The 19,579-nt window shown below is 62.3% G+C and overlaps 8 protein-coding genes across 8 annotated transcripts; 4 read left to right on the top strand and 4 right to left on the bottom strand.

Annotated features, from left to right (window-relative positions):
- Window positions 1-55: 55 nt before the first annotated feature.
- RHTO_07817 (DUF202 domain protein) lies at window positions 56-1,192 on the bottom strand (the record flags this gene model as incomplete). The annotated part of the gene is made up of 4 exons (XM_016421473.1): window positions 56-102; window positions 190-288; window positions 394-672; window positions 802-1,192. 4 exons carry the CDS (start codon window positions 1,190-1,192, stop codon window positions 56-58), a joined length of 816 nt encoding a protein of 271 aa, XP_016274066.1.
- Window positions 1,193-2,905: 1,713 nt separating this feature from the next.
- RHTO_07816 (RNA polymerase I specific transcription initiation factor Rrn7) lies at window positions 2,906-5,669 on the top strand (the record flags this gene model as incomplete). The annotated part of the gene is made up of 7 exons (XM_016421472.1): window positions 2,906-3,810; window positions 3,866-3,971; window positions 4,033-4,207; window positions 4,270-4,522; window positions 4,582-4,692; window positions 4,749-4,840; window positions 4,903-5,669. The coding sequence occupies 7 exons, from the start codon at window positions 2,906-2,908 to the stop codon at window positions 5,667-5,669; spliced, it is 2,409 nt and encodes an 802-aa protein (XP_016274065.1).
- Window positions 5,670-5,827: 158 nt separating this feature from the next.
- RHTO_07815 (cyclin-dependent protein kinase) lies at window positions 5,828-9,600 on the bottom strand (the record flags this gene model as incomplete). Its single annotated transcript, XM_016421471.1, has 6 exons — window positions 5,828-5,909; window positions 5,968-6,102; window positions 6,158-6,352; window positions 6,410-6,758; window positions 6,823-8,894; window positions 8,951-9,600. The coding sequence occupies 6 exons, from the start codon at window positions 9,598-9,600 to the stop codon at window positions 5,828-5,830; spliced, it is 3,483 nt and encodes a 1,160-aa protein (XP_016274064.1).
- A 562-nt stretch (window positions 9,601-10,162) lies between these two features.
- Window positions 10,163-10,928, top strand: RHTO_07814 (Mediator complex, subunit Med11; the record flags this gene model as incomplete). Its single annotated transcript, XM_016421470.1, has 3 exons — window positions 10,163-10,273; window positions 10,341-10,547; window positions 10,605-10,928. The coding sequence occupies 3 exons, from the start codon at window positions 10,163-10,165 to the stop codon at window positions 10,926-10,928; spliced, it is 642 nt and encodes a 213-aa protein (XP_016274063.1).
- A 159-nt stretch (window positions 10,929-11,087) lies between these two features.
- Window positions 11,088-13,115, top strand: RHTO_07813 (saccharopepsin; the record flags this gene model as incomplete). Its single annotated transcript, XM_016421469.1, has 10 exons — window positions 11,088-11,158; window positions 11,259-11,476; window positions 11,552-11,613; window positions 11,678-11,711; window positions 11,856-12,089; window positions 12,149-12,439; window positions 12,565-12,651; window positions 12,739-12,924; window positions 13,002-13,030; window positions 13,089-13,115. 10 exons carry the CDS (start codon window positions 11,088-11,090, stop codon window positions 13,113-13,115), a joined length of 1,239 nt encoding a protein of 412 aa, XP_016274062.1.
- Window positions 13,116-13,885: 770 nt separating this feature from the next.
- RHTO_07812 (phosphoglycerate mutase family protein) lies at window positions 13,886-14,935 on the bottom strand (the record flags this gene model as incomplete). Its single annotated transcript, XM_016421468.1, has 8 exons — window positions 13,886-13,909; window positions 13,968-14,087; window positions 14,312-14,371; window positions 14,440-14,466; window positions 14,529-14,540; window positions 14,618-14,678; window positions 14,759-14,768; window positions 14,932-14,935. The coding sequence occupies 8 exons, from the start codon at window positions 14,933-14,935 to the stop codon at window positions 13,886-13,888; spliced, it is 318 nt and encodes a 105-aa protein (XP_016274061.1).
- Window positions 14,936-15,440: 505 nt separating this feature from the next.
- RHTO_07811 (uncharacterized protein) lies at window positions 15,441-16,705 on the bottom strand (the record flags this gene model as incomplete). Its single annotated transcript, XM_016421467.1, has 8 exons — window positions 15,441-15,570; window positions 15,633-15,644; window positions 15,721-15,898; window positions 15,996-16,087; window positions 16,144-16,238; window positions 16,365-16,389; window positions 16,452-16,566; window positions 16,648-16,705. 8 exons carry the CDS (start codon window positions 16,703-16,705, stop codon window positions 15,441-15,443), a joined length of 705 nt encoding a protein of 234 aa, XP_016274060.1.
- A 248-nt stretch (window positions 16,706-16,953) lies between these two features.
- On the top strand, window positions 16,954-18,325 carry RHTO_07810 (uncharacterized protein; the record flags this gene model as incomplete). Its single annotated transcript, XM_016421466.1, has 3 exons — window positions 16,954-17,781; window positions 17,851-18,093; window positions 18,158-18,325. The coding sequence occupies 3 exons, from the start codon at window positions 16,954-16,956 to the stop codon at window positions 18,323-18,325; spliced, it is 1,239 nt and encodes a 412-aa protein (XP_016274059.1).
- Between the last annotated feature and the right edge of the window lie 1,254 nt (window positions 18,326-19,579).

The following is a 19,579-nucleotide window of genomic DNA, read 5'->3' as shown; positions in this document are numbered from 1 at the left end:
GCGGAAGGAGCGAGTCAGCGTACCGCTCTACTGACAGTGACGTAGAGCGCTGCACTCACTGCGTTGCAAGAATAGAGATGAACGTCGCGAGAATGAGTGCGCCTGTCGTCCAGCTCTCGCAAGAATCAGCACCGCGCGACCGTCGGAGGACTTGGCACGCAGATCGGCGACGTGGAGACTGGGACGCACCTACGCAGAAGGACCCGAGCCCGACGCTTCGTCTTGATGGAGGGAACTGGCTGGGTTCTCGCATCAGGGCGAGCTGGATTGCAAAATAGCGGTGGATGCCTGCAAAAGAGAGTCGTATCAATCGCGATGACCAACGTCCCAGGAATGAAGTGCACAACTAGTGAAGTGGCGACAGGCGATCCAGGGTTACGCACGGCGACTCACCGAGAAGAAGGAATAGCAAGGCGAGCATGATGAAGGTGCCGCCGATCGGTTTGCCCAGCTTGCGATACTTCGTGGAGTCCTGTACCATCGCCTGCGCCGCATCTATCTGCGCCTGCTGCGCTCGCAGGATGGGCACGATCGAGGTTGCGAGAGATGGATCGGCAGTCGCGAGGGCGGAGAGGGCGGATGACAGTTGGGCGGCGGAAGAGGGGAGGGAGGTGGGTGTTGCTGATTTGGTTGTGGTCGAGGCGGAGGGAAGGCGGAAGAGCTGGGTGATGGCTGCGGGTTGGAAGGGTGTGGGTTAGTCAGTCCCGCAGATTGAAGCGTTGTGGCTCCTATATCGAGCATTCTCGCTCCACCGCCTTGAGAGCGACCGTCATAACGGTGTAGCTTGAGAAAACGACGCACCGATGCCTATGCTCGCCAGCGCCAGACTCGTCCTCAGCCAAGCAAGGAACGTCCTCTCTCCCGCCAAGTGATCCCGTGCGACCGCGCCCTTGTTCTCGAGTTCCCACACCAGTCCGCCCCACCGCTTCCTGTTCTTCGAACCCTGTGTCTTCTGCTGAGCAGTTGGCTGAGGGGGAGGTCCGGGAGCCGAAGGGGTGTCGAGTGTGTCGTTCTTCTGGTCTGTCGCGCTGGCCGCCCCGCGCATGCGTATCTGCTGTTCAGGAAAGCCATTCGTACTCGTCGCCGGGTCCAGCAAATCAGCGAGGGGCGACTCGGCAACTGAACTTCGTCGAGTGGGGTGGGCGGCGAGGACGGAAGCAGAGCCAGTGCGGCGCAGTTCGTGTGTCTCCATGGTGCCGTAGGATGCTGGACTGGTCGCTAGCAGGTGTTCGTGGTCGCTGCGAGAGGTTGAGGGAGGACAAGGAGCGGTCCTTTCCTGCGCCGGCCGATTTACGGGCGACGACGGCAACAGAGCGCTCGACTCGCAAAAGCCCTCACTTGACAGAGCGGCAGACATCGTGACAGGTGTAAGGCAGAAGCATAGGAGCAGGGCGGACAATCCGAGGAGAAGAGAGATGTCCAGCGATAACAACGCGCCTAATCGCCATGGAGGACGACGATGGCGCAAGCGAGTTGTCCGCAGCCAGCCTGGCCCCAGGCTGACGAGGTGCGAAGCAGCAGTGGAGGGCGCAACCGAAGCGAAGGAGCGAAGATGCAGCACGGGCTGGTCCTTGAGGAACAGCTGAGGATGCTGCGAAACTGAGGATTCTGGATGGAGCCGACTGGTTGCGCGTTGACACGGGCTATGTACGATGATATTGAGGTGCTGAGGGTCTGTTGATGTTATTGATGCTCACTGCGAGTGCGCCAGAGCGCCGGGGTCTGCGCGCGGCAAAGGAAGACCGGAAGCCAAGCGGCGTCAGCCTCCCGCGCTCGCGCGGCGCCAGTCTCGTTCGCCTTGTCGAACTTGACGTGCTCAATTTTGACGTCCTTCGCCAACTGATCGACAGCCTGGGCGACAGAGACGGTAGCGAGGAACGTTGCCTGCACGAACGCGAGCGTTAATTTTGACGGTCGTCTCGCTCGTAGGCGCCGAGGAATCATAGAACGCACATTGTGGACATCTGATAGTTGCCCCTCGTTGTTCGAGTGCTCATTCTAGGCTCCTTGCGCACGCCAAGCGGCTGCATTGAACCCATGCTCCTATTCTGTCTTCATTGCCTCGCCCGGTCTTGATTATCAGGCGCTGATGATCGAGGACTTCGTCGGAGTCTGCGGCGAAGAAGGACATCTTGGGCAGAAGAGCCCCGTAGGATGAGAAGAAGAAGGAAAGAACCGAGTCGCTCGAACAGTCGCAAGCCAACGTCGTCTGTCGGTGGGCCTCGGGCTCGTTGTCTCGGCACGTTCTCACCAGCGCTAATAGCGTCCCACGAGCGGTCCAATTCGCAGCGCGCTCGCACTGCGACCGAAGAGAGCAAGTTGGCGGTCGAGCGGTGAGGCATCGTCGACAGCGCGGCTCGAGGGCGTGGGGAGCGGTGGGCCAGGTCGAGAGAGGCATGTGGGCCCTTGCAGACAGGTCTAGCAGGCATTCCAGCGGTCCAGTCGAAGCGGGAGGATGAGGTTGAGGTGCAAGAGGCGAACTGGCCGGTTCATCACGTCTGTCTGCTCCCGGAGCGCTGTGTTCCCTTGCCGTGCTCTGTGGACGCTCGTGCGACCTGCTAGAACGCAGCGTTACCGCCATCAGCCCTCCCGAAGCCACCGCGTCTCCCTCGCCTCCTCCAGAAGCTCTTCCCGTTCAGCGACTCGCGACGTAGGGACATACAGCGCACGGAGCTGATGAAACGCTCAGACGGACTCAGAAGATCTTGACTGTGCGTACACACTCCCATCTGCGCCTGGACGAGCTGTTTGTTTCCGGCCTCTCGATTGACATCTCGCTGAACTCTCACACAGGCTTTCCTTTGACTCCCTCTCCTTAACGTTCCGTTAGCGACTCCCGTCTCGCCCAATCCAGTGCATCGTCCCCTCGCCGTTCCCGGCCCCGACCCTTCGAAGCTCACCCAAGATGCCCAAACGACCGCGCTGCCCGGTCTGCAACTCGAAGAGATGGCACCGAGACGGGCTATCAGGCTCGATCGTCTGCGAGGAAGGCCATTTGATGCAGGGCTACGTGCAAGAGACGACGGAAACGCAAGAAGGACCCTCTCAGCACACCCAGACGACCCGCCGAATGCGCAAAGGGCGCACAAAGAAGGAGAAGCCGCCCTCGAACGACCACTTTCACGGCCATAGGGCGACGTTCCTCGTCTGGCAGTGCATGCAGCTCATCCTGCGCGAGCAGCTGCGTGTCTTGATCGACGAGATGGGTTGGCCGGTCGAGTTGGAGGCTGTCGCACGCGACTTGTGGACTATGCTCGTCGCCAGCTCGAAAGTGCCCGCTGCGCCGATCGACTACGAGAAGGGCGAGGAACCGGCGGGCAGCTACAGCGGACCGAGGCCGGGAGACCGCTACACTCGCGCTGGGAGGAAGCCGTACGGTCGGCGAGGCGCGAAGAAGCCGGTCAAGAAGGAGTTGGATGAGGAGGAAGAAGATGCGGGAGACGATATCGGAGACGGAGGAGGCGCCACGACGACAGATGCGGAAGGCGCGGACGAGGACGAGGAGGAATCGGACGCCGATTCGTACTTTTCCGAGGGTCAGGACGCCGACGACGAGCGACCGCGTGCAGGCGCAGCAAGTCGTACCGGCTCCCCCTTCTCACGGCAACCCTCGCCACATGCGACAGGCAACTCGCAGGAACAGCCTCCAGCTTCCGCTCGATACCCTCAGCACAAGCGGCGGAGTCTCGTGCCTGCTCAGACAAAGAGCGACAATCCTCGCGATCAGCCGCGAATGGAGTACACGCTGCTCGTCATCTACCTCGCTTGCATTACGCTTCGTCTGCCCGTCTTCCTGGCCGACCTTTTCCGGTGCGTTGCGCAAGCCGCCTTCGTTGGTTGAGCATGTGCTGACTTCTCTCTGCAGCCTCGCCGAAACCTACCAGATCCGCTACCTCGACGCCGTCATCCACCTGCCTGCCAACATGCAGGCACATCTTCATCACCACAATCGCGACCTGCTCTCGCCCACTGTGGGTTCCTTTCGAGCTAGAATGGGGGAGAGCCGGTGGCTGACTAGCTTTGCCATCGCAGGCCATCCCACACCTCTACTCGCACAACCCGTCGCTCGACCAGCATCGCGAAGAAACAGCTCAGATCTGGCTCGCCCGGCTCGTCGAGATGTACCGCGAGGATTGGTCGATTGAGTTCCCCGAGGCGAACGTCCCGTTGATGCTCGGACGGCTGTGCGAGGTTCTCGCTCTTCCGCGCAAGTTGAGCATTTCGTCGACCTGAAGAGTTCAGGTAGTCTGACAGCGCGATCCTCGACAGCCCTCGCCTACTCTCTCGCATTCACTTTCATTGGCCAGCTTCCCGCTACAGCCTCATTCTACCTCGCCGACAGTATCATCCTTCCTGCCTCCGCCTCTCCCGCTCACAAGTCCGCCTGGCCCGTCCGGCTCGTCGACAAAGGTCTCGCACAAGATTGGCGGACTGCGCTGCCTGAGGTCAAGATCGCGACCGTGCTGGTCTTGCTGTGTCGGATGCTGTGGACGCTCGACGAGGACCGGGCTGATGGCAAAGCGTAAGTCGACTTTGCGCTCCTCCGCCAGGTGCTCTTGCGAATGACAAGCTCTCACACAGTCCGATCTTGTCCGCCGTAGCCTCAAAGCTTCCTCGCTGCGACGACTGGCTCGATGCTGTTGAGCGCATCGCAGCGCTCGAACGTCCAGGCGATCAGTCCCGCCTCTGGAGGTGCGCAGCCATTCTTCCCGCCATCCGCGCCATCTTGACCGTTTTCGCACTTGTAGTCAAGAAGTTGTCGATATGCTGCCGGAAGACATCGACGCATACCTCGGCTTCATCGAAACCAAGATTGTCAGCGAAGAGAAGGTCCCCAGCCGTGCGTCAACTCGCGTAAATCCCAGGTTGCTGACTGCAGCTGAAGTCCTACGCTTCTCGTAGGCATGCCTGAGATCTCGCGCTTCTTCCCGCCTCAAGACACCTCAGACTCCTCAGGCCGTCCTCCCTCCACTCCCGAATCGTACCTCTCGCAACTCGCCTCCATCATCTCGTCGCTGTACAGGGCGCCTCCCTGCACCGATCTGGACGACTCCTCCGGACCTGAAACCCTGTCCTCCGTCTTGCCGGACAAAGCCTCTCACGAAACTCCGTCCGCCCTCATCGCCTCGCTCCCTCACGCCCTTTATCGTCTTCTCACCGTTCTTGCGTCCCATCTCACCCCTTTGCCGAGCGCGCTGCCTGCACACCTGCGCAGCGCTGCTCCGAAGGACTCCTTCGACGGTGTCCTCAACCTCCTTCCCTTCGTCGACCAGCTCGAACAGGTCCTCCTTCAGAGTCGCGAGTCGGCCAAGGCGACAAAAGAAAAAGTCGACGAGGCGCGCGCGACCGCTGCGGAGGAGAAGAAGCGGAGGAAGGTCGCTGAGAGTCAGCGGCGGAAAGAGCTTGACCGACTTCGGAAGGAGACCCATGGCCGCAGGAGGAACCGCTCGAAGGCGACCGTGGACAGCGAGGACGACGAGGTCATGGAAGAGGGCGGACAGCAGGTCAAGAGCAAGGAGTGGATCTCGGACAGCGACGAGGATACGGGCGGGGATGGCGACAGCAGGGAGGCCAGTCTGCATGGGAGAGTCGGAACGGGCGAGGCGAGTGAGGACGAGGACGAGACGGGAGACTCTGGGTCCGTCTGGACTGCCGGTAGCGAAGCGTGAGGCGTGCGTGATAACAGCGTTCTCTCGCATCGGTTCCGCACGAGAGACGCAAGAGTTGCAAGATGTGCAGATGAGGGCGCGCGAGAAAGTGCGAAGTTGCGATAGAATGCGAGGTGCAGATGTGCAGATTATGATACAGATCGAGCGGGCATGAAGGTCTACGCGCCTTCGTCGCCGCGCTGGCGCCGTCGCTGTCGCTTGCTCTCGTACTCGTGCCATTCGCCTTCGACATCGGCGAGCCTGCGAGGTTGCGTTTTTGTCAGTCTTGTCCGGGCGAGCAGGTTGACGGTGCACGCACATGGTCGGCATCTCGGCTTGGGGCTCCTCCGAAACGAAGTATGGCATCCTGAGCGCATCGTCGGCAGTCGGGCGACGAGCAGGGTCGAGCGCGAGAAGGGCTTCGGCGACGTCGAGACCGGCAGGCGTGAGGTATCTGCGAAGTACAGGGGTCAGCGACATAAGAGTGTGAGAGATGCGAGCGCACGCACTTTGCAAACTCCTGGCGCAGACACGGCTCGATGACCGCCTTCGGTTTCACGAGCTCGTACCACGGCAGGTCTTGCAAGGCGGGCCAGTCGTCGAGGTTGGGCGTCCCCGTCAGCCTGAAGATAACGTCGAGCTGGTGGATCTCGTCCTGCCCAGGGAAGATGGGCCGGCGCGCAAAGAGCTCAAGGAAAATGCAACTGCAAGGCAGAGCCGTTAGTGAAGGTCGACGTACTCGAGAGGACGTCGATGCTCACCCTGCGCTCCACATGTCGACTCGCTCGTCGTAGACGGTCGCGCCGAAGAGCAGCTCGGGGGGCTTATACCACTGCGTGATGACGCGGTTCGTATAGTCGTTGTTGCGCCCGCGCTGATAGAAGCGAGCGAGACCAAAGTCGGCAATCTTGAGCTCGCCGCGCTTGCTGAGCAGGATGTTCGAGCCCTTGAGGTCGCGGTGCAGGACGCCGCGACGGTGGATAAAGCCGAGTCCCTGGAGGAACTGCTGCATGAGCGACTTGAGGTGCGCCGGGCTGAAGTTGATCGACGGGTGGTGCAGGACGCCAGTCAGATCGTGATCGAGGTACTCGAGGACCATGTAAACTTGGCCTGTCGCGCGCACAACAGTTGTCAGTTCCGGAGTGCGCGAATTGAGCGGAATACTAGAGCGCACCCTTGGAGACGAGCATCTCGACGAGCTCGACGACGTTCGGGTGCCGCAGCGTCTGGAGGAGCTTGATCTCCCGGACCGCTGTCACGGGGAAGCCGTCCTTCTCCGCCTCCGGCCTAATCCGCTTGAGCGCGACAAGCCCGCCCGTCTCGACGTTGCGAGCTTTGTACACTTTTCCGTACGTACCCTCGCCGACCTGGACGAGCCGCTCGTACAGCTCGGTAGGCGGCGGGGGAGGCGGGGCGGCAGCTGCGGCAGCTGTGGGAGCTGCGGTCGGGACAGGCGTAGGCGGGTTTGACGGAGTGGGCGGCGGGAGAGACTGCGAGTCCACGCGGTCAATCGCTTTTGGCGATGGCGGAGCGGTAAGGGCGGGCGTGGCAGCTGAGGAAGCGCGAGAGGCGGGACCTGTTGGCGTGGCCTGTCCATTCGCGCCGGGCGGAGTGAAGGATGCCTGAGCTGCGGGACCTGTCGGTGGTGCGCCCCATTGACGAGGCGCGAAGAGCGGAGGGACGGCCTGAGCCGGGCCCCCTGCGCGAAGCTGCTGCTGCTGCTGATTCGGCGCGGGTCGTGCTGGGCCGGAGCCTGGCCGCTCGTACGAGGCCCGATGCAGAACAGCTGGTTGCGGTGGACCGCCGTTCGCTGAGGGATTGAGTATCATCGGCTGCGACGGTGGGGTTCGGTCGTCCTCGTCGGGCGGTAACTGTCGCCTGGGCGGCGAAACCTCTCCACCTTGACGAGTGACCCAGCTTCGATCGTCCTGCATACGCTGCTGCGCTCCGCCGTCTCGCTGTCCCAACCTCTCCTCCCATGACGGCCCTTCCATGCCTTTGTCTGCCGGCGCTGGCGGTGGCGGTTTACGGCCCTTCGCAGGCCCCGAGGGCGCGTTCTTCGCGACCTCGTCTTCGTCCTCATCGCCAGGGAAGAACCGCTTGACATCACCAGCGACAGGTCCGTTGCGAGGACCGGTGGGAACGCCCGTCCTGGCCGCAACTCGCTGCGCGCTTTGCCCGAGTCGCTGTTGCTGGTGCTGCGCCTGCTGACCGATCGGTACGAAACCAGGGCGAGCCGCCTTCGGGCCAGTCGGAGCGCGAGGACCGGTAGGAGCGAGCTGGACCTTGACGGCGCCGACAGGTTGGGACGGCAAGGCGTTCGGATGCTGCGGTTGCGGTCGATGAAGGGGCGGACCGGGAGGAGGGTAGACGTTACCGGGTGCACCGGGCGTCGAAGGGTGGGAACGGTCGTTGACGGCTCGAGGACCGGTCGGGAGGGCGTTCGGCGGAGGATACGAGGCCCGCTCGTGTGCGCCGTTCTGCGGTACTGACGGCGGATAGACGCTGCGAGACCCATTGGCATGCAAAGGCGGCTGCGCGTAACCTGGCCCAGACGCAGCCGTCTTTGCCTTCTTGTCGTCCCGGTCGTCAAACCGCTCGTGCGATCGCTCGTCCGTGCTCCGCCTCCGCTTGTGCCCGCTACTTCTCCGCTCAGACTCGGGACTGTGCTTCCTGCGTCCACCGCTTCGATGCGTCTCCTCATCGCGATGTCTCCGCTTGCCCGACCGTTTCCGCCTATCCCTCGACGTCGACCTCGACGACCTGTACCCTCGGTCGCTATCACTGCTCCCGCTCGGCGTCCTCGATGCACTCCGCCCTCGTCGCCAAACACCTGCTTTCGCGTTTGCAGAAGTTCGACGAACGCGAGGCGATTCAGGCGAACGCGAGATGCCGGGCGACGAGCACGACGAGCCGCGACGGCGTCGTCTTGGCGGCGGGGAGGGTGAACGGGAGATGGGCGAGCGGGAGCGGGAGCGCGGACGAGGTCGGCGGTGGTGAGACCGGTGTTCGCGGTGACGCTCATCCTCGTATCCGTCGTGGTAGTCCCGCTCGCGTTCGCGCTCGCGAGCTCGGTAGGACGGGGAAGGGGAGCGGTGGCGGCGCGGGGAGCGGGAGTAGTCGGGAGAGGGGCTGCGGTAGCGAGAGGAGGAAGAAGGGCCGAGGTCGGGTCGCGAGTAGGAGCGGGGCGGCGAGTGAGGGCGGTAGGAACTGGACGAGGTGGACGCTCGAGAGCCGTTGCGGTCGCTGCCAGAGTCCTCGAGTCAGCTCTGCGAGACCGGCATTGTCTCGAACGAACGCACTCTGGGTAAGACGCTCGAGGTGGAGGATACGCTGCGGCGGCCCCTGGGTGGGGCGGGAGAGGGAACTGCGCGCTCGAAGACGGCGGAGGAGGCCTCTGCGGGACGCCCATATGGCCAGGATGAGGTGGCAGGCCGGCAAATCCGCCTGGAGGTGGAGGTCCGCCATGATAGTCCCACCGCTCGTCGTGCACACGTCCTCCTTGCTGCTGCCACCCTGCGCCTCCCGGCGTGGCCGCACCTCCACCGCTGCCCGAACGCATGGGAGGCGGCGGCATGCGGTCATCGATGGGGAGTGGTGGTCGCGGGAGGGGAATCGGTTCGCGAGGAGGGTAGCTCATCTTGGGCGGCAAGGGCAATCCCTGCGGTCCTGGGCTCCCATACCCCGGCGGAAAGGCGTTGTTCGGCGCGAATCGCTCGTCGTAAGCTCGTGAGCCAGATCCGGGCCCGACGGCGGGCGAGTAACGCCCAGGCGGTGCAGGCAGTGACGGTGGCGGGAAGTTGGGACGCGGAGAGTTGTACTGCTGCTGGTTTGGCGGGAAAAAGTCGGGGCGCGGAGGGATGCCATGCGCAGGGGGCATCGGGAGACCTGGATGGTACCGAGGGTCTGGCGCATCGGGCGGGTAGCGCCCGCTCGGCCGTGGTCCACTCATGCTTCTTCTTCGTGTGAGCAGGTCGTATGGGCGTCCAACGGGCACGGCGTTGTGAGCGAGTTGTGATGGGGAGTTGGAAGGGAGGTGAACGGTGTCAGTACGCGCAAGTCTGCTTGCTGAGTTGGCCCGGCTCAAACTGACCTAGTCTGTGCTCCTGCCTACGCCCAGCACGCGCCACAGACTGTCCCGCCGCGCGATGTCGTCGACCGTCGGTACCGAGCGATTTCGCAGTCAACAAACGACAGGCTGGCGATTGCGGACGGTCTCGAGCCAGCTATGAGTTTGGGCGAGTAGAAGTAGCGTAGTCTGAGCCTTCAACAGCGAGAGAACGGCGAGAAGCGTCTGGTTCAAGGTCGAGCGTCGAGCGAGCAGCTGGGTTGGCCTCTGTCGCTCACTGCGCCGGCTGAGTGGCGCTTGCAGAGGCTCGTAGAGCTTTCAGACTGCTCTTGTACGCGTCTATTGAGCGCATGACCCGCTAGACGGCGCACGACTCGCTGTCCACCCCCTCTCGCCCGACACATCTCTCGCCGACTTGACGCTTTCAGCACGGGGCTGAACGAAGATGGAGGTGGATCAAGGGTCTCAAAACGGGTCAGAGAACGGAGGCGAGGAGGAGGCGTGGCAGAAGACCCGGGCGGGGAAGCGGATTGAGGAGCTCAAGGTCGTCGAGGAGGTGCGTTCCTCTCTCGCGCTCCGTTACTCGCCGTGAAGCCCTGCTGATCCTACGAGGTGGCGCCCAGAACATTGCTGCACTGCTCCACTTTGCCGGCTGCACTCTCGCGTCCCTCCACCCCGACCCGCTGTCCTCGTTCACCTCTCGAGAACTTGCGGTGGACGACGACGAGGTAGAAGACGGCGCAAAGGCGGGCGGCGCGGCCTCAGGAGAGGGAGGAGAGAAGCTCGCCGACTTCAGCAAGTACGCGGAGGGCTACTATGCCACGCTGAATGTGCGTTTTTGCGAATTTCTCCTTTCCCGCGAGAGTTGACCTTTTGCACGCCCGTAGGACATCCAACTCGCCCTCCGCACGTCCATCCGACACCTCCGCGTCTCCCGCACGTCGGCAGCACCGTTGATCGACCCGTCGTTTGGCAGTCTCGTCACAGCAGGACCCGCAGCATCAGCAGTGGGTCCAGGAGGCGTTGCGCTCGCCGACCTGCTCAAGCCGCTCGAGGGCAAGGTACCGCTGTGGGATGGCAAGACACAGAGGGTGCGGGAGGAGGCGCGGGAGGCGCAGGCTGAGGAACGGCTGAGTGTCGCCGCGCTCGAGCTGGAGAGGGAGGCGTGGGCGGACCTGGTGCGCTCGCTCGAGGCGGGTCGGGCGGAGTAGTTCATTCGTCGTCCTGTTGTTGTAATCGTCGTTGCGCCGTCGTTCTTATCGCGAGTGAAGCGTTGCAAGCCGTTCCCCCTCTTCCAGCCGTGTCATCCTCATTGACCCGGACCCTGGTCTCTCCTCTTGTTCAACCTCGCTTGACTTTGCTCATCGAGGATGCTCGCGCTAACTACGACTGCACTCGCATTGCTCGCGGCGTCCCAGGGCGCCCAGGCCGGCGGAACCAGGTGCGATGGCTCGCCTCTCCTCCCCACCTCGCAGAGCTGACGATGGCGCGGCCTCGCTTCCTCCCCTTCTGGTGTGCTTGCGTGGATCGGGATGACACAGGATGAAGCTGCACAAGATGGAGCGCACCACCGCCGACGACTTTGGCGTCAACTCGGTCGCCGCGCTCGCCGACAAGTACCTGGCGCGGTACTCGAACCAGCTCGCCTTCTCGCGCGGCAAGTACCCGCCCAGCCGCGACACCGATTTCCGCATCCAGGTCGAGCAGGACCAGTTCAACGACGAGCTCGCCAAAGGCGGCCACGGCGTCCCCATCTCGAGTGCGTGCCGCCCGCCTTCCCGATGAGGCCTTGCTCGGCGCAGAGGGGCTTGCTGACCGGTTCTGTCGCGTGCAGACTTTGCCAACGCTCAGTACTACCACGAAATCACCATCGGCACCCCGCCGCAGACCTTCAAGGTGCGTGCTGTGTGTGCGAGTTGTTCGGTGGCTCAGTCCGCTCACTCTGCTCCTGTCCACGCAGGTCATTCCCGATTCTGGATCGAGTAACCTCTGGGGTGCGTTTCGTGGTGTCTTTGCGTCGTCGGAGTCGTCGCTGGGTCGTCTCGCCGTCGTCTGCCATGCGTGACCTTCTCAGCGGGCGGCTCTGTCGTTGCTCCGGCCTCGGTTGTCGTTCCCGCGCTGACGGTCTCCCCGCGCAGTCCCCTCGGTCAAATGCTCGTCGATCGCCTGCTTCCTCCACGCCAAGTACGACTCGAGCCAGTCGTCGACGTACAAGGCCAACGGGTCCGACTTTGCGATCCGCTACGGCTCGGGCTCGCTCGAGGGCTTCATCTCGAGCGACACGGTCAGCGTCGGTGACTTGCAGATCAAGCACCAGGACTTTGCCGAGGCGACGAGCGAGCCCGGCCTGACCTTTGCGTTCGGCAAGTTTGGTGCGCGGTGTTTCGCTTCTTGTGGTCTCGGGCGCCGCTGACACGGCTTTTGCGCTCAGACGGCATCATGGGCATCGCGTACGACACGATCTCGGTCAACGGCGTCGTCCCGCCCTTCTACAACATGATCAACCAAGGCCTGATCGACGAGCAGGTCTTCTCCGTCTACCTCGGCAAGGACAACGACGACAGCGAGATCGTCTATGGCGGAATCGACGACAAGCACTACCAGGGCAAGATCGAGTACTTCCCCGTTCGCCGCAAGGGCTACTGGGAGATCGAGCTCGAGGCGTTCAAGCTCGGCGACGAGACGCTCGAGCTCGAGAACACGGGCGCCGCTATCGACACGGGTGCGTCTTGGACTGTTGCTGTGGTTATGGGTGTGGGGCGGGGCTTCGGGAGCGGCCGGGCTGACCTTCACCTCGTCGTCCCTCGCCTTTCTCGCCTTTCTTCTTCCTCTTTCTCCTGCTTCCAGGTACAAGTTTGATTGCGCTTGACACGGATACGGCCGCAATTGTAAATAAGCAGATTGGGGCTTCCCCAGGGCGGTTCGGGGGCGCATGTACTTCAATTTCCTCCTCCCCCCTTTCCCGTGGCGCCTCACGGCGTCTACAGGGGAAGTAGGTGTGTTGACGCATCTTATCCACAGACACCGTCGAGTGCTCGACCGTCTCGTCGCTCCCGCCGGTCACCTTTGTCTTCGGCGGGAAGGAGTACGCCCTCGACGCGAAGGACTACATCCTCGAGAGCGGCGGCACATGCATCTCACCATTTATGGGCATCGATCTCGGGGGTTTGCGAATCTGGGTCATCGGCGACGTCTTCCTGCGCAAGTGTACGTCCCCAGACCATCCCCTCCTCCTCCCGCGCCCTCCGCGCTGACCCACGTCTCCTCCGGCCTCCTCCTCGCAGTCTATTCGGTCTACGACCTCAAGCGCAACGTACGCTGTCCCGCACGAAGCCCCGCGAGACGCCTACTAACCTCCAGACCGCTCGCAGGCCGTCGGACTCGCCAAGTCCCGCTAAGCGCCCCGGGACTCGCCCATTCCGCGCCCTCGCAGCCGCAACCCCTCTCTCGCATGTTCACTCTCTCCGCTCCTGTATCCCCCCGACCCAACTTACGCCAGCAAACCCGACAATGCCCCGCTCGCTCCCTCGCCTTGTCTCTACTCCTTTCTGTCTCTCGAGTTTGGAAGAATGCCGTTTGCAATGCGTGTGGACAATCTGCGTGTGCATCGTGTGCGCTGTCGAGAGATATGGGCGAGGAAGAGGGAGAAGCAAGGGCAACGTTGTTGCGAGGGAGGAGGAGCTTCGGACGTCTCTCGGCGCATCGGCGCATGCCGCTACTCATGGTTCGGCACTGAACACTTGCTGTAGGGTGCGATGGAGCGATGCAGCGCCCTTCCTGCTGTCGACGAGGCGACTTCTTCCGTCCTCTCGAGCATGAGTTGGGAGCGGCTGCGCAACTCTCTGCGCCCACAGTGCGTCACACTGCGTGAAGGGAGTCCTTTTGCAGGCATTTGGACAGGCAAGACGGAGGGGGGGCGTCACAAGTGAGAGGGACGAGGCCGGACTTGCTGGGACGCCTGCTCGCTCTCTTCTGCACCTTTCGCCGTCCGCGACGCTCACTTGACGCTCACAATCTCCTGCTGAGCAAGGCCACGCTCAAGCTCCTCTCCTCTCTCACAAGACCGCAAGCGAGACGACGAAAACTTCATTTGGGTTTTGGCAGACAGACTTCAAGCGGCTCCTCCCTTTCTCTCCCCTCACGTCCTCGAGGGTCAGCGCGTGGACGCTCAGTAGTTGTCAGGCGAGATAGCCTGCGTTAACCCTCACTCGTCAGCGCTCTCTTCGCGGGGAGGCGAGCGAAGAACGAACCTGCTCGGCGTGCTGGCGAGCCTGGCGCTTGGCCTCCTCGCGGTCGATAAAGTCGAGTCCCTTGGTCTCGATGAGCTTGTCGGCTTCGGCGGCGGCAAAGGCGGCGAGGAGCTCGCGGGCCTGTCGCGCATGAGACGTTGAGGAGTCAGTGGTCGAGGTTCTCGAAGACGAGGGTTGAGGCGACGGAGCAGGAGTGTAGGGCGGCGAGTAGGCGTTCAGAGTAGACATAGAAACGCTCAGAAGGCCGGAAAAGTCGGAAAGAGGCGGGAAGAAGGCAGAGAGGCGGGGGAGAGTCGCCAAGGCCTGGAAACGACTCGCGAGGCTCAAAAGACGCTCAAGCGTACCTTCTGGTGCGACTCGGGCTTGCCGTTGGCAGCGACATGCGAGGCGTAGGCCTTCTGCGCCTGTACAGACCATCACCATCATGGTCAGCACGAGAAAGTCAAGATGAGGAGGAAGTATGCGGACGAACCTCGTAAGCAGCGGCGGCGGCGATGAGCTGCGCATTCCCACTCGCTCGTCAGCGTCGTCCTCAGCCCGTCAGCAAGAACGAAAGCGCACCTCGTGCGAGAGCTGCAACGCGCGACACGAAACCCAAGGTGTCAGTATCGCAACAATGTCCCCGCCGCCGACATGCAAGCTTCGCGCACCTCGCTCTTGTGCTTGTTCTGCACGTCCTGCGCGGCCTGAGCCTGGTACGAGTCGTTTCCACTGTGTACCCTCACACGCATCCGCGACGAACCCTCGTCAGTCCTGAGGGAGGGAGGGAGAGGGAGGATGGGGGGACGGACAAGAAGTCGACTGTGTGCGTCCACGAAGGGGTCAGTAAGGCTTCGCGGGCGGGGAGGAGGAGGAGGAGGGAAGGGGGTCGACGTGGTCTGATCGACACGCACGAGGGAGGGGAGGTGGGGAACGGCGAGAGCGGGAGCGGGAGGAGCGAGGGCGAGGGAGAGCGGGTACGCACACATGGTTTCTGCGATGTGCTTGTCTGAGAGTGCGAGTGCGAGTGCGAGTGATGTGAAGGAGAGCAAGAAGAGAGAGGGAGCGAGCGAGCGACGCAGCCTCGACTAAACGGCTTGATGTAATTTCGTACGCCCAGCCCCTCGCCCTTTGACGCTATTTCCGTCGCAGTCGAGAGCTGCGGAGACGCCCGTTCGCGACTGCAACGTCGCCGGTCGCTGTTCGTGCGTGAGTGCGTACGGCATTCGAGCGAGTGAACGGTATAGCTTGAGAGTGCGGTGAGGAAGAACAAGGACGGTGCAAAGGAGCGGAGGTTAAGAAGGTCGTCCTCTTCGTACGGCCGCGCAACTGGCAATACAAGCACGACTGGTACAAACACTAGCAAAAGAGGAGCGATACAAACTGAGCCAGCCATGCGCAGCCGACTCGATAGAAGGAGTACGGAGAAACCGGATAGAGTCCAACCGATGGAAAGTCGAAAAGAGTGTCCGTCTTGAGAAGCCCCGCGCCGCCTCAGCGCCATCCAACCACCACCACACCAACAACAACCGCCAAAAGTCCCGCCAGCACAGGCGCAGGCGAGCCGAGTGACCGGAGCGCGGAGGAGGTCGTGATGCCCATTGCGACGCCGCCTTTGGAGGTGCTGCGCGCGCACGTGAAGTGTTAGCGGGAGAGAGCGATGGGAGGAGAGAGAGAGGGGCGTACTCGGCGTAGTATCTGCTCAGAAGGAAGAAAACGGAAGAAGAAAGACCATCAGCTTCGCCCGCAAGTCCACCGCCTCGCGCAAACTCACTTCGGCTTGTCCCCCTCATTCTTGACCTGATACTCCGGCAGCACCTGATTGCCCGTCCCGCACGTACTGCCAATCACGTAATTGCACGCGTTCCGGCACGCCTGGACGTCTTTGACGGGCGGCGAGGCTTTCGGGTTTTGGCATTGGTCGAGGCAGGCAGAGGTGCGGAGGCGGCAGTCTGCGCGCGAGCGAAGCGAGCGTCAGTTGGGGAGGGAGGGAGGGAGGGAGGGAGAGGGAGCGGGAGGGAGAGGGAGCGGGAGGGAGGGAGGACGAACCGTAGGTGTTTACGGGGACAGTGAGGGGCTGTAGCCTGCTCTGCGCCTTGTTGTTGCACTCGCAGTTCCAGCCCAGAGTCGTCGGGTTGCAACTGTGCCGACACTCAATCAGCCCGCACTCGAGCTCCAGAGGACGAGAGCGACGCACAAGTTGACCGTCACATTCGCATTGTCGGCCGAGCACCCCGCCGAAGCACAGAACGCTGTCGTTTGGTTACAGATGGAGACGCGGGTCGCTTCGCTCTGATGTGTGCGAGGCGAGGAAGGAAGGGGGGAGATGGGGAATTTGCGATCGGAGCACAGAAGGGGGGAACAAGTTGCCGGCAAGGGTCAGCGGGCGTCGTGGAGGGCTGGAGAGGGGGAGCGCACCTCTTCGGTGAGGTTGTAGGTGTACCTGCGTACGACCAGATGCAGGTCAGCGGAATCCCCGGTCACACATCTCACACTCCGGCGCACCCAGGCAAAGACGAAGCGAGCGCCTTGGCTGTCGCGGTCGCAAACGCTGCGGTGGACTGGGTCGCGTACGAGGGGACAGGCAAGAGGTTTGTCGCTGTTGCAGTTGCGTTTCCCGCTGTTACGAGTGTGCGAGGTGTTAGCGGGGTTGAACGAGCGAGGTCGGCGAGGTTCTGGTGGGAAGGGAGTGGGGACGGACTGGGCGCTGCGAGTACGATGGGCAAGAGTGCGGTGCTCAGGCAGAGTGTCCACACCATGGTGGCGCCGGTGAACGAGCGTTGCAAGTGAGGGAGGACAAGAGGAACCCCCGGATGGAGACCCGGTGAAAATTGCAAAGGGGGAACAACGGAGCAATGCAGGACAATGGGTCAACTTGTATTCCTGCTACTTGACTTTGCTACGAATAGTCACTCGCATACTTGCCTCTATTCAGTAAAGCTCCTCCGCCTCCTCCACTCTCGCGCGTCCCGAGACTGCCTTCACCACACCGTGCACTCGAGCACGCATGGCAAGCTTCTTCAACCGGCCATCGTACACGCCGTCCTGGCAACAGCGCATCTACCCCGTCCGCGAACCCTCGTTCGCACAACCCTCTGCTTCCCCTCCTCAGGCTCCCGCCGCATCGCCTGCCTCGACCACATCTACCGCACCCGCGCGCGACGCCCCTCCGCCCGTCTACTTCCCCGGACCCAACAGGCGGCGCTCGACAGGCCCTCACTCCCCTTCTGCTTCACACGACGCCGACCTCCCTCCAGGCCACATCCCCTCGATCAACACCGCCTCGACCTCTTCCTGCGTCATCAAGTGGGCTTATCACCCTTCTGCGCCTGAGGCAGTCGGCGGGAAAGGCAGGTGGGACAAGCGACTGAGGGTCGGGGAGATATGGAGGGCATTGAGGGGTGAGAGGGAGAAGTTGTGGAATCGCTGGCCGCGCGAGTTCGGGGGCGACGAAACGGCGCCGTGGGAGGTCGAGGCGGAGTCTGGAACTGTGGCGCGAGAGGCGCGCGACGAGGAATCGCAAGTCTCGAGGCGCCGTTCGACACGGAGCACGATCTCGCTCTCCGCTCTCCGTCGATCTACAACAGCCGACTCCGGCGTCGCCCTCACACCGCACGCATCGCGTTCCTCCCCCCTCTCGTCCGACCCTCACCCGCTCGTCCCACTCTTCAAATCCCGCATCGCCGACTTGAACCAAACGATTCCCGACTCGCTCGCCATCACGCGCGTGTGGCTCGCATTGGTCGAACTGATGGACTATGTGTGGCTGGTGGCGTTGGTGGTGGCGTTGGGACAGGGAGGGGGGAAACAGACGGGGTTTCTGAAGGGTGTCGAGGTGCGCTCGTCCTCCCTTCCTCTCGCTCGGATCTCCCTCACTCCTTACTGAGGAAGTGACACGCCACAGATCGCCCTGGTCCTGATAATCCTCCTCAACGGTCTCGCCATCAACGCCGTCCGCATGCGCCGGTACACGCTCTCCACCCTCCTCCGCGCCCGAACGCGCGACTGGTCCCCCCTCCCCATCACATCTTCCACCAACGCAGGACTGATGAGGAATTACCTGGATGGAGAGGCAGAGAGGGGGAGGACGGAGAGTATGGCACCGAAGGAGGGTCCGGTGTTGAGGTGGAGGTTGAGGGAGACGGAGGTGCGTTCCCTTTCCTTACCCTACCTGTGAAACGAACTGATGTGGATGGATGCGGATTGTGCAGGGAGGATACTGGCTCGCCTATCGCCCCATCATACGATGCGAACTCGTCATCCCTTCGTCATACTCTTTCCATGCGCTCGCCGCGGCAGCGGCGGCGGGAGAGGCGGGTGGAGCGGGAGGCGCAGAAGGAGGAGGAGGAGCGGAGCCGCCGAGGTATGAGGAGGCGTGAGGCGGGACGTTTCTCGTCAGGGCTTTCTGCTTTCTCGGTTTGCTCCATACTTGTTCTCCGTCAAATGTGCACGTGTAGCCTCTCTCTCTGTCCTCTCCCATTACATGTAGCACCCCTTGCATCCCCTCACGATACACGACTAATGCATGCTTGCTCCTTGTCACCATCTCTCGCTTCCTTGCGCCGTGCTCGCAAGTCAACAACTCTGAGTCTTTCTGTCAGCCCCTTGCTGAAGACTGTGCACTGCTCTGTATTGCTGGGGGAGCAAATAGGTCGCGAGCGTCGTGCGGCGAAAGCCTGGACGAGATGAGTGGGAGAAGGTTAAGCGGGACGCTGCGTCGAGTGCTGGATCTCCAGCAGCGAAAGGGAACGGGACGAACAACGCGCCAATCTGAGCTACTGTGAGCGAGCTGGAGACGGACGGAGCAAAACTGCGGCGAAGAGACGAGGAAGGAGAAGGGCTTCGCCTCTTCGCAAGCCAAACGTCGTCCCTCGAGCTCGGGAAACCTTCAGGCCTTTTCGAGCGTCTATAAGACGTCAGAATACGGCCGCACAGGAGACGGAAGGACGCAGGAAACGGCAAAAGAGCGATCTTCGCTTCGCCTCCTCCTACCGTCCATACTCGACTTTCAAAGGCTTCGAGCGTCGCGCGACAGCTCGTCTGTCGCACTGGGAGGCAAAAGAGCTGGAGGAGCAGGGAGTTGAACCCTGGACTTCGTGCAGTCGTCGACCTTCGATGCATCCATACCGAAGAATGTGCGAAGCACGCACTCTACCACTGAGTTACACCCCCTCACGTGCGGAAAAAGAGCAGAAATGTGCCTGTGAGGCTGGACGGGGATTCTGCAGACCTGGGGAAGGAAGAAAAGCTTAGGAGGAGGAGGAGGAGGTGCTAGGCGGGGATTTCTGCGGCCGTTGCAGCATGAGCCCAGCCTTTCGTTCGACTACTCAAGCCTATAGCTGCCCGTTGACGGCAGGAGCAGCCCCAGGCTTCGCCAGAGATGGCTTCGTAGACGAAGAAGGAGGTTGAGAAGGCCGGGGGAAGAAAAGCTGTCGAAGGCGGAGTTGGGGACTGCGAGCCATCACGGCGGTTGCCAGCAGCAGAAAGAGCACGAGAGCATTGGCGGCCTCCTCGGATAGACTCGGAGCAGAGGGCAAGCAGGCGAAGGGAGGCTACGAACAGCCTCGGTCTCTTTTCGCCCGCAAAGTCTCGCATCATGCCATCGAAAGAGGCAACGCAATGCACATGCGTAA

This window comes from Rhodotorula toruloides (genome assembly GCF_000320785.1).
Source record: "Rhodotorula toruloides NP11 unplaced genomic scaffold Scaffold8, whole genome shotgun sequence".
NCBI lineage: Eukaryota > Fungi > Basidiomycota > Microbotryomycetes > Sporidiobolales > Sporidiobolaceae > Rhodotorula > Rhodotorula toruloides.
The sequence above is the reverse complement of the archived record's forward strand: the minus strand, read 5'-3'. Positions and strand labels throughout refer to the sequence as shown.